The sequence below is a fragment of the Podarcis pityusensis genome, assembly GCF_964106645.2.
Source record: "Podarcis pityusensis genome assembly, chromosome: 10".
Taxonomy (NCBI): domain Eukaryota; kingdom Metazoa; phylum Chordata; class Lepidosauria; order Squamata; family Lacertidae; genus Podarcis; species Podarcis pityusensis.
In genome coordinates, this window is record NC_138035.1 from 31,543,113 (window position 1) to 31,555,199 (window position 12,087).

A 12,087-nucleotide genomic window follows, 5' to 3' on the forward strand; every position below is an offset into this window, starting at 1 on the left:
AATATTTTAAGATTATTCATGGTCTTTTTAATTTTCTACAAATCTTGAATTCTGTGGGATTCTACAGTTTTAAGTTTGGATTCAATATTATGGGAAGTATTGCTGTCAGATGTTAGGAAATAAGTATGTTAAATACTTCCATACACTGGCACAGCCCCAGATTACTCATTTGCTGCATGAGGCATACATCTGCTATCTATTTTAGTTCTAACTACGTGGAAAGTATGCCACTTAGGGAAGAAAAATGAATAAAAACTTGCACTCTAACTGTGGCCTTTCTTAAAACCTTCCCCCCGCCCTCCCCAATGTGTAAAAATTGATTTTTGCTAGGGGCTGTAGCTCAATTCAGCTGATTCTCTAGACCACTGTTTGGGTCATCCTGAATGAGCCACAGACACATTCATTCTCCACCCTTCCTGGTGTCTCTTACTGTTTCCTTTCCCTGTGTAATTTCTGTTTCCCTAGAATTAGAAACTTCCTGTTTTATCATTCCGGTTTGGAGGGATGAGTGCTAGCCATAGTTTGCTAAGTCAGACATCACAGCAAACTGTGGCTAGTGTTAAATGGGAAACCAGCAGCTCATTTTCTGTGACACTACATGATCCTTAATAAGCCACATCCCTGTAATAGCTGATTGGAAGGTTATTGTGATCATGGTACTGCCCATCGCCAGGAATATTATTAACTCTAGTGTTTGCAATAACAAGTTAATTAGTGTGCCTTTTGTGTCCCCTCAGACAAGGTAATATCACCCTTCCTCTCTATTATCAACCTGAGGAGGATGATGAAAAGCCCTTCATCTGTTCACTGTCAGGAGATAATGGAATCATGGGCTGTCACGAGATTCCCCCACTGAAGGAGCGAGGCCACGTTTGCTGTTTGGACAAGGATGACTATTACTACTACACCTCTGTCAGACAGGAGTTCAACGTCAGCGGCATGTGTGTCAACTGGAACCAGTATTACAATGAGTGTCGCACGGGCAATGCCAACCCACACAAAGGGGCTATCAACTTTGATAATATTGGCTATGCATGGATTGTTATATTTCAGGTAATCTGAACGGAGATGTCCAGGAACCAGTCCGAAGTCTATAAATGTGACCTACACTTCTTCTCATTAGTGATTTACAGTCCTTTACTGAAACAGTAGTGTGGGTCTCAGCATATGTTGTATTATTCATGTGGTGATAGCATAGTTGTCAGGCTATTTTTGTGATGGAAATATTACAGTGGACGCTTGGGTTGCGAACGCAATATGTGCAGGGTGCACGTTTGCAACCCGCAGTGTTCACAACCTGCATCTGCGCACGCGCAGGTTGCGATTTGGCGCTTCTGCGCATGCGCGACTGCCGAAACCCGGAAGTAACCCGTTCCAGTACTTCCGGGTTTCGGCGGTTCGTAACCTGAAAAAACACAACCTGAAGCAGCTGTAACCCAAGGTATGACTGTATATGGGTTGGATCAAAGATGAGGAACTTGTAGTCCTCCAGATGTTCTTGGACTCCAGTTCCCATCAGCTCCAGCCATTATGGCCAATAGTCAGGGTTATGGGAGTTGGAGTCCAAAAACATCAGAAGAGCCACAGCTTCCCTATCCCTGGGCTAGAGGCAGAAGGGTGTGGTCAGGTTCAGGCTAGAGGTCAGCCACTGGTTCAGACAAACAAGGAACAAGGATGAGAACCAGAGATGTAGTCAAAAGATGGGCTGGTGGTGGGACACAGGATTGGGCAGAAACGAACCAAATGGCCAGAGTCAGGAACACACATATAAGTTTGGTAGGTACCAGATGTAGAGTAGCACTCTGTGCTGTTCCTCCATCTTATGAGTTATTCAGACAGAGGAGCTCAACTTGAACTGGGAAGTCATATAGTGCCAGGCAGGTCTCAGGGCCATGGCTGGACAGAGCAACAGCAGATTGTACTCTGGCATGTAGAGCTGCAACATAACAAAGATTAGGCTGGAAATTCCCTCAGTTCTTTAAGAGCTGTCCTGGTGGGGCAGGGAATAATTCACCTGTATGCTGTGGCAATAGTCCTTGGTTGAAGTCCTCCAGTGCCTTTACATCAACATACCACCATTTGGTAGCACAGCAAGATATGACGATGATGATGATGATGATTAAAAAGCTTTGCTCCATAAGGAAAAGCCAATGAGGATATCAAACTTAATATCTTTCTTGTTGTAAGATATTACTGTTCCTCTTACTCAGTAGGCCTTTGGAATAGGGTGAACTTAAAATTCCATTCACCCGCAGCAATAGCTTGATAATGTGGATGACAATCAGTTGTCATGAATTGTTATGTCTTAGCTCCTTGAGTATTTACTCAGTGCAGCAGTGGGTTGCAATAAGCCTGTCAGGGAATACGAACCATCATGATTATCGTCCATATGTTTCATCTGCTCAACTACCACTTAAACCGTGAACTCACTAATTGTTTCCAAATATAAGGATATTAGTGTATAACTCCTGACTTTCCCACTCTCTTTTGATGATTAAAAGACTGCATAACTGGTATTAAAGCATCTGAAATGTGCTAGAGAGAACTACTTTTGTTTACATATTTACTTGGTCTACATGTCTAGATCAAACCTAGCCTGTAGGCCTTCAATACATGGTGAGACTAACATGGGAATGCACCTAAATCTTACAATTATTTCCTTTAATTTCTTAAGCCATCTGAGAATATGATTAGACTGACATTGAATATTCTGCCAATTGATTGCATTGGGGAAGTTAAGGACACACTTAAATGTTATTGAAATCAACAGCACTCACTTAGAAGTGTTAAACTTTGGTTGGCTCTCATTCAGCTAAATGTGTCAGATTCAGAGAGCCCAACTGGATTCAGAGAGCCCACAGAAGCAAAACTCCCATCCCTCCATTCATGTCATAGTGAAAAGATACTGCATTGTTGTCCCAGATCAAATTAGTGCTACTTTAGTGGACTGGAAAGATTTATAGGATTTGTGAGTTCTGCTTTTTTTGCAGCAAGTGGAGGGTTCCTAACACTGAAAGTCTAGCAAAATAACACAAAATGTGTGGACTGGAGCAGTCAGCTCATTGGAATGGATTTGACTGCTTTATATTACTGTCTTTCTGTAGTTATTTACATTTTTTTGTTCTTGTTTTCTTTTTCTATAGGTGATTACACTGGAAGGGTGGGTGGAGATTATGTACTACGTGATGGACGCTCATTCATTCTACAACTTCATCTACTTCATCTTGCTGATCATTGTAAGTACAATTGTCCTTTCACCAGAGCTGATAGGATCCTGTCAATATCCCAATTAATCTAGGAGCCTGGAACACACATTGTAGCAAAAGTAGCTGTAGAAAGCAAAATGTGTTAATTGTATGCATTCCAAAATGCAAAGTATTCCAGTTCTGGCTTTTTTCTTTTTCCAAGTAGCAAAATCAGGAAATTCAAGGATCAAATTTAGCATTGCCTTTTTAGAATGAGAAGCTAGAGTTCACTCGAGACATTTCTGACATTTTGGTCTCCTGTTCTCCTCACTTAAATGATAATTTATAATTGCTAAGTACTTACAGTCCATGGTCCAGTGAATTTATAGTCTGTAGCAACCATTGCCAGCCTTAGGCAGCCTTTGGTCCTGCTAGCTGGAACTGATGGGAGTTGTAGTTCAAAATATCTGAAGGGCTCTAGGCTGCCCAAGGCTGGCCTAAGGCATAACTTAGAAACATGGATCACAGTGAATGGCAGAAGAAAAAAGCAGTAGTGATGGTAAGAGAAATAAGATAGATTTGGAGTTTTTTTCGGGGGGGGTGCCTTCTTTTTGGTTCAATTAATTTGAGATAAAATGAGCAAATAAGATGCTGATGATCTGAACCTATGTTGCAGTCTTTCTTTCTTTCTTTCTTTCTTTCTTTCTTTCTTTCTTTCTTTCTTTCTTCTGTCACATTCATCTAAAGGAGTTGTAGTCACTTAGACTTTCAATGTTTCCAAGCCACTGTCCACAGGCATGAGTTAAGTAGGTGATTAAAAAGAAGCAATAAAAGCTAATGAAAAAAGGAAAGCAGAGAGTATTTTAAATTGGGATTGAAAAGCTTCATTAAGGGTGACAGCTGAAACAAGTTTCCTTTTCCTGAGCTGCTTGTTTTTCTTATTGAGAATGAAAGCATCTTCTTTGTTCTCTATACCTCATTTTTAAAGAAAACCAATACAAAAACCCAGACCTTTGTGACTCCTGGAGAAGTCCATGCTGCCTGACAGTTCACCCAATGGCTAGCCTGAAGCAGGGTTTTTCACCACATGGCATTTCCTCTGAACTGGCTCCAAGAGGTATCACAGTCCATGCTGGCTTCGTGGAATTGATAAATAGAACACGAAGGCCTGGGCACATCATTGGAGGAGCCAGTTGGATGGGGTCTCCAGAACCCCTGTAACAGCTGTTAACTTGCCTGCTTATAGGAAGTTGGGATGGAAGAAGGCACTGTTTTCCATTCCACCCTGTAATTGCTTGCAGCACTGCTTCTATTCTGCTGCAGTCCGTCTTCCATAAAAAACTATATTATTTGTCTCATTGTCCACTGTGGTAAAATTACAAATCTTACATAACTTATGTACTTGTGTTCTCATTTATTCCACCCCATTCATTTCAATGCAAAGAACTCTCAATGCAAAATGACGGGGTGTGTGAGTTACATAATGAATTACATATTTGTGCTGACTGAAAGCAACAATGACAGAGAATACTAATCATTTGCAATGGATTGATCTCCATCTGGACAAGGGACAAATAAACAAATATCAGCAATTTCTGCTCCTTTTTCCCTTTTTGTCAGAATTTTCCCACATCCACAAAACTTGGACAACAGCTCTGGCAAAAAGGAAAGAAGCAAAATACCCCCATGTACTAAAAATATACATTTTAAAAAAATTATTCAAGGACATGTTTTTAGAAACAATTCTCACATCAGTTTTGGTTTCTCTCAGTTTCCCCTTTTTATCAATCCTAAATTCAGTTCTCCAAATTGACACATCAGTTGTTAAAAAAATTAAGAAGTCCTTCCAAAAAAATTCTTAATGTTTTAGTTTACATAAATGCATTATTATGCACCCTTTCCCCTGATATATGCATTTTTGTACACATTTTTTGTTGGAAAACTTGCAAATTGTGTAGGTGTGTCTTTCAAAGGATAACTGTGTTTCTGTTTGCATATTGTCTCAGGAATCACTCACTAGATAGATTTGTTTTAAAATATAAATTGAACCAATTTTCTCTCACCCCTTCCCTACAAGAACTACATTTACTTTACTTTACTTTTTCTGCCAGCAAAATCTTTATATACTCCAACACATGTCTTCCATCACCAATAGTGGTATAATAAGGAGCACAGCCATTCATTCTTGTTAAGAGTGTGACTTTTAACCTCTTTTTCTGTAGTCCAGAGCAAGTATAACCTGAAAATATATATATATTCCCCCCCCCCCCTTCTTCCTACCCATATCAGCTTCAGTTCTGTTGTTGCCCTTTTTACTATGGCTAAGGGTGCTGGATGCCTCTATACATTTTCTGTAGAGAATGGAAGATTCTGGTCTCTTGCAAAACTCGTGTCCCCTTTCTCCTGTATCCCCCTTTGGGAGGCTAGTCTACACCAGCTAAACTAAATGCCCATATAACATTTCATTTTCTCCCTCTTTATGAATGAGGTTGCATTCTGGTCTTGCTGCAGTTTGTGACGCTGAACTATTCTAAAGGTTGGATTCCATCTTCTCTTTCCATTCACCCAGCTTGCAGCCAGGGGGTATGGAATTCTACACTGGGACTGGAGAAGCTGTAACTCTGCAGATGTTGTTGGACTCCAACTCCCATCAGCCCCAGCCAGCATGAACAATAAACAGAAACAATGAGACTTGGAGTCCAGCAGGATCTAGCAGGCTACAGCTTCCCCAGTCCTGGCGTACATTCCCATACAGCTTTTCCCCAATGTGTGGACTGGGGCTGATGGGAGTTGGAGTCCCAAACATCTGGAAGGCACCAGGTTGGGGAAGGCTCTACTCTCAGAAGACTCGTGAAATACTTGCCATTTCTGTTCGGTCAAAAAGGTGAGAATAGGAATGTGTGAGGGAATGCATTTAGAAGAGGAGAGGATTCACAACCGTCACAATTTCAAACAAGAAAAGCAGAGAGCATTTTGCAAAATCTTTACAGGTCAGAGGGGATTATTTTTAACCAAACAGTGCTTTCTCCCTCTTTTCTTTTTCCCTCCAACACCGTGTTCAGTATTCTAAAGAGTGGACAAGCTGAAGTGGAGGAGGACCAGATGGTTAAAGGCAAAACAGCTTTAGAACAGCTTTGAAGGCCATTTTTTCAATAAATAAAAATCCTCTCTATATTATTTTGAAACAGCTTATTGTCCTAACACTGAAGCTGGCCAGGAACGTTTCAGTTCTTCAAAGCTTTTTCAAGTGCTAGCAGTATTGTGCCCCCTTTGAAATGCTGAAAGAGCTCCTGGATTGAATATTCTGATGGAGCCTTTGGGCACCTTTGCCTGTGTGAGCTGAGTGCCAGGAGTGCAGAGGCATCACGTGGGGAATTATGTTTGAACACGGCTAGGTGGAGAATCACTCCCTACCCCCTTCTTATGACTTAAGTAGGTGATAGAATTGGCTCTTTATGCTTATTCTTGGGTCAGTTCTCTTTGGTGTGTTATGCCCTACCCAACAGATTGTGAGGTAGATGACCTTCAGAGTGCATTTGGAAAAATGTTTCCCCTTATTTTCATGTGTTATCCTGGGTTAGCTTGTGTGTGATGGTAAATAACCCTTTTGTATTGGTTTATAATGTATGAGTTGTGGGACTTCCGGGTTGGCGCCATCGCCGAATGGCGGACTCCCTCCGAGCTCCGGAGGGAGCCTGCTCGGCAGGGGCTGGGTCCTACCGCACCGGCGATGCGGGGACCCTTAAAAACCACGGCCACGAGGGTCGTGGACATGGAGACTCGGCTGGCACCGCTAGCGCCCTCCCGACTCGTGAAGGAGCCTTTTTAAAGGCTACGGATCGGGTGCCGGGGAGAAGCGTGGTGCTTTGAGTCCTCTGCTATCCCTGCCGAGCGCAGCCGCATGCCATCCGGCGGAGAGCGCTGACTTCTTCTATTGAAAATTCGGACTTTTAGACAACAACCCGTGAGTAATTTGGAAACTGGGTTTAAAAGGAGGAAAAAAAGAATTTCTTTTTGAATTGGATACGAGCGGGGGGGGATCCAAAAAGGAAGTCAGTCCCCCCCCCTATTGTAAACCTTTCAAGACAAGGACGGGGAAACCAAGGTCCAAAAAGATTTGTATTGCTGATAATCACTAAGAATTCCACGATGGGGAATCATAAGAACTGTGCTGGAGGATGAATTGAGGGAGAAGAAACGTAACCCCCCCCCCTGGGAACCGGGGTGATTGAAGAGAGAGCCTGGTGAAAAGAGTCGGAGATTTTGACAGCTGTCAAAGTAGCTGTCAAAGTCGGAAAGCAGAGAGGATTTTATTATGAGAACTTTGCTGGCTAAATTTGTTACAATTTGCTACAACTCGTTAAAACTTGGATACAAAATGGCGAAAATATGGATAACAATCGGACTTTTGGACTAGAGAAGACAAAGTTATAACAATCCCCCTAGAGGAGTTTCGGGACATTACAAAGATGGTCGTAAGTGAAAAAAACACCATTGGAATTTTACTGGACTGGTTATCTTCTGGGAAAGCTGCAAAACGGAAATAATATTTTGTCTACAGGGTGTTCAGCTAAAGGAGACAATAGAATTTTCTATTGAAGAAAGGAAGGGACTGAACGCAAGTTTTTGTTCCTGAATAATAATAATCCCTGCAGACTTACTAAGCTTCTGAATTAGAACGTTTCGCAGCGGAACAAGAGGAAACTGGACTATAATTCGGAAAGAACAATGGGGGGAGCTTTATTAAAGATCTGAAGTTAAGTGTTCTAAAAATAATTATGAAAGGGAAAGAAAGGAAAAAAAAAAAACCAGCAAGGAGTTGGGGGAAATAGGTGATTCATGGATTGTAAGAATTCCAGGCGGATAATATGGTTTGGTGGTCAGGGGGAAATTAAACCGGGGACAGGGGGGGAGAACTAAAATCCAAAGGCTTGTCAACTTCTTTTTTTTTTTTTTTTTGAACTGGCTTTGTCTCATCTTTTATACTCTTTATTTCTTATTTCTGATATTTTTATTATGTGGGGTGTTTCTATTATTAAAGAAAAAGGGAAATTGTGGAATGAAAATGGGGTGGGCCCTGGGAAAGAAATTTTCTGTGTTTTATTAAGGGTATTGATGTGGAGTGTAGAAATTTTAAATTCGAATAATGGTTTAAACAAATTAAGTTTTTATTCAGAATTGAGAGCTTGTGGAGCCAACAATATGAAAAAGGAATATGGTAGGGGTGGGGGAAGGGGGGAGTCCCAGAAAGTGGATTTATGAAAATAAGGCTATGAACGTATTTTAATTATTGCTTTCTGTATTTTCTTTTTTTTGAAAATCTTAATAAATATTATTTAAAAAAAAAAATATAATGTATGAGTTGTGAAATGAGTTTTTGTAGCAATGATTCTTCAACATCAACTTCACTGGACTGGTCATGTTGTGCAGATGCCTGATTACCGTCTTCCAAAGCATCTACTCTATTCTGAACTTAAAAATGGAAAGCGTAATGCTGGTGGTCAACAAAAGAGGTTTAAAGACTGTCTCAAGGCAAATCTTTAAAAATGTAGTATAAACACTAACAATTGGGAAACACTGGCCTGTGAGTGCTCCAATTGAAGAACAGCCTTTACCAAAGGTGTCATGAGCTTTGAAGACACTCGAACTCAGGACACAAGGGAGAAATGTGCTAAGAGGAAGGCACGCTTGGCAAATCCACACCGTGATCAACTCCCACCCGGAAACCAATGTCCCCACTGTGGAAGGACGTGTGGATCCAGAACTGGCCTCCACAGTCACTTACGGACTCACTGTTAAGACAGTGTTCATGGACGACAATCTTACTCAGCTATGTGTGATCGCCAAAGAAGAAGAAGGGTTTTTGTAGTGGGAACTGAGAAGGCAAAGTCAATGAAAGGGTGTTAATTATAATGAAGGCAGAATTGCACCTTGACTGAAATAGTTTTATAGACATGTCAATAACCAAACCAGCATTTTTGAGAGCCATCCTTGTAAGAAATATCTCACCATTTAAATTAATATTCAGGATTAGGAATGAAGATGCTCTTGGCCCAATATCAGAGCTACCAATGAAATTGGTTTTCCTGAGCTGTTAAAATTAGAATAGTGTTTTTAAGCACAAAAGGCAAGGCAGAGTCATTTTTGCAGACTTACACCCTAAACGAATAGACACACAAGGGAAAGGACAGATGAAAGATGAGATACACTGAATTAAAACACCTCAATTAGTTGAAAAAGACATGTGGAAACAGATATCTTTTAGGATTCTTCTTTAAGAACTTAATAACATAAGATGAGCCTGCTGTATCAGCCAATGGCCCACCTAGTCCAGCATCCTGTTCTCACAGTGGCCAACCAGATGCCTGTGAGAAAGCTGCAAGCAGGACCCAAGCACAAGAGCCTCCTCCCCTCCTGTATTTCCCAGCAACTGGTGTTCAGAAGCTTTGCTGCCTCCAACTATGGAGGCAGAGCATAGCCATCATGGCTAGTAGCCATTGATAATCTTATCTTCCACAAATTTGTCCAGTCATCTTTTAAAGCCATCCAAGTTGCTGGCCATCACTGCCTTTTGCTGGAGCAAGTTCCATAGTTTAACTATGCACAGGAGAGACTGGAAGTCCAAGTAAAGAGCAATCAAGGGAACAAAACCAAACTGGACATCACATCCCCTCCAGTCACGCCCCCTGCCAAAGCCCTTTACCCAAGGCTGCATAATGGTGAAGTCAAAAATAGTAAACCCAGTATTTTCTCATCATGGAATGCAGCTGGAAATCTTCTCACTGAGGACCTGTCCCAAATTAAGGTTGTTCCTACGGCCACAGCAGCAGCAGCAGTGGCATCTTAGGCATGGACATTTCCAATCATCATTCTCTTTTCCTTCCATCCTCCTAGAGTTTCCCCTGCTTTTAAAATGTATTTATCTATTTATTTATTTATTTATTTCATCATTTGTAGGCTGCCTTACAGGGCTAACCATCCCAAGGCAGCTCAAATCATACTAAAAAACTAAATAATCCTATAAAATTCCTATTCCTTGTACAATCATAACCTAACATTTAAATCACAATCAGTGCTAAAATATTAGAAACACCAGCACAGAAGCAATTGAACTGCAGCAGTACGTATGTTAATTAAAAGCAGCTTATAATGGAACATTAGAACAGCAATAGTTGAAAACAATCTAGAGCATTCTGAATATTAGTTAAAACCAGCTTGAAATAGGAACGTCTTCAAGGCCTATTTAAAAATTGGGAGCAAGTTCCATAATATGGGACCACAACCCAAGAAGGCCTGTTTCTGTTGCCTGCCAACCTAATGCATCTTGATGACAGACTTGCAAACTTATTTTCAACCACTTTGGAGGTCTTTTGTCAAGTAGAAAAGCAGGATGTAAGATTTCCATAAAGGTAAATAATAAATATACTTCTCCAGGAGGCAGCATTTCAACTGTATCTGTACCTTTTCCCCCTTCCAGATTTTTGTTTCCCCGCCTCCTTCTAAATTCATGCTTTATGCCTCTCTTCTCCTCTGGTTCCTAGGTGGGCTCATTCTTCATGATCAACCTATGCCTGGTGGTCATTGCTACACAGTTTTCGGAGACGAAGCAGCGAGAGCACCAACTGATGCAGGAGCAGCGAGCACGGTACCTGTCCTCCAGCACCGTGGCCAGCTACATGGAACCAGGAGACTGCTATGAAGAAATCTTCCAATACGTCTGCCATATTGTACGCAAGGCCAAGCGCCGCACCCTTGGCTTCTACAACAGCCTGCAGGATCGGCGCCTGGGCCGAACGGAGCCGAGCGCTGCCAAGAGGAGCATGAATGGGAAAGACCAGAGGCAATACAGTAAGATTTGTGAGGCCAAGTCAGCAGAATGATGGTGGTAGGGGAAGAGAGAGGAAATAAGTGATTGATAAGACCATACATACGAATCAGAGTGCTTAAAACACATGACCCACTATGCTAATAGAAAACACTGTGTGGTAGGTACAGAGATGGCAATGCTAATGGAAAACTCTTACGTAGTGGCAATTGAGGAGAAGGCAGTACACTGGACAAGCTCTGAGTAGAATGTGTTGGTGAGAGATTTGTTCATTGATTTAATCTAGGGTGCATCAGATCTTCAGGTTGAGAAAAATAGCCCCTTTTGTAGGTCAGAAAAATTGCTTTAAGATAATATGAGGCAGGCAAATGGAAACACATTTGCAGAAACTGATTTTACAATAAAGAGGATTAGACTTTACTGACCATTAAAACCGAGGTAATCTAGCATTTTTAAGGAGGACAGGCCTGCAGTAAAGCTCAGTGGCAAAATCTACGCAGGAGGACATTTTGAACGGCTTATTTGTTGAATATAAAAAATACATTTTAAATCATTTGTTGCATGGAAAGCAAGCCATGGTCTTGTAAAATTATCCTGGAGGGCACCCAAAAGTTTGCAGTAACCAACAGTTCTTTCTACTGATAGCTTCAGTGGCTTCAGCACAGTTGAGTCTCAGAGATTTTAAAATGTAATTTAATATTTTAAAATGATGCCACATCACTCAGGTGTTACTTGAATTCTTGGGCTATCCTGGGCCTTAACTGGCTCCAGAAATTCAGCTCTCCAACCATGCCAACTAATGAACCACCCTTTACTGGGATTCTTACATACCCATCTTTCCTGCCATTGCTGGGCTCCCTTTCCTGTTGGCCTCCTGATCCTTTCTTGTCTATGGCATCACACCTCTGTGCTTCCTGAAGGATTCATTCCAAGATGACATTGCAAAAGGAATGCCTCTGCCACAGCAGTAAGCCCATCTGTGGACCCGGGAGCACCTAACAGTAAAGGAACTCAGGCTGTAGGTAAATGCTGTACTTGAACATGCATTTCTAGCCTGAGAACAGCAACATTCAAAGC

General features: G+C 41.5%; 1 protein-coding gene across 6 annotated transcripts in view; it reads left to right on the forward strand.

Moving 5' to 3' along the window:
* Positions 1 to 12,087, forward strand: part of CACNA1I (calcium voltage-gated channel subunit alpha1 I) — a 376,571-nt gene that overhangs the window by 283,787 nt on the left and 80,697 nt on the right. For all 6 annotated transcript variants that reach the window (XM_080971347.1, XM_080971348.1, XM_080971349.1 and 3 more), the window contains 3 exons: positions 738 to 1,053; positions 3,144 to 3,236; positions 10,727 to 11,033. In XM_080971347.1, coding sequence (XP_080827473.1) covers positions 738 to 1,053; positions 3,144 to 3,236; positions 10,727 to 11,033 — 716 coding nt within the window. The remainder of the gene's footprint in view (positions 1 to 737; positions 1,054 to 3,143; positions 3,237 to 10,726; positions 11,034 to 12,087) is intronic.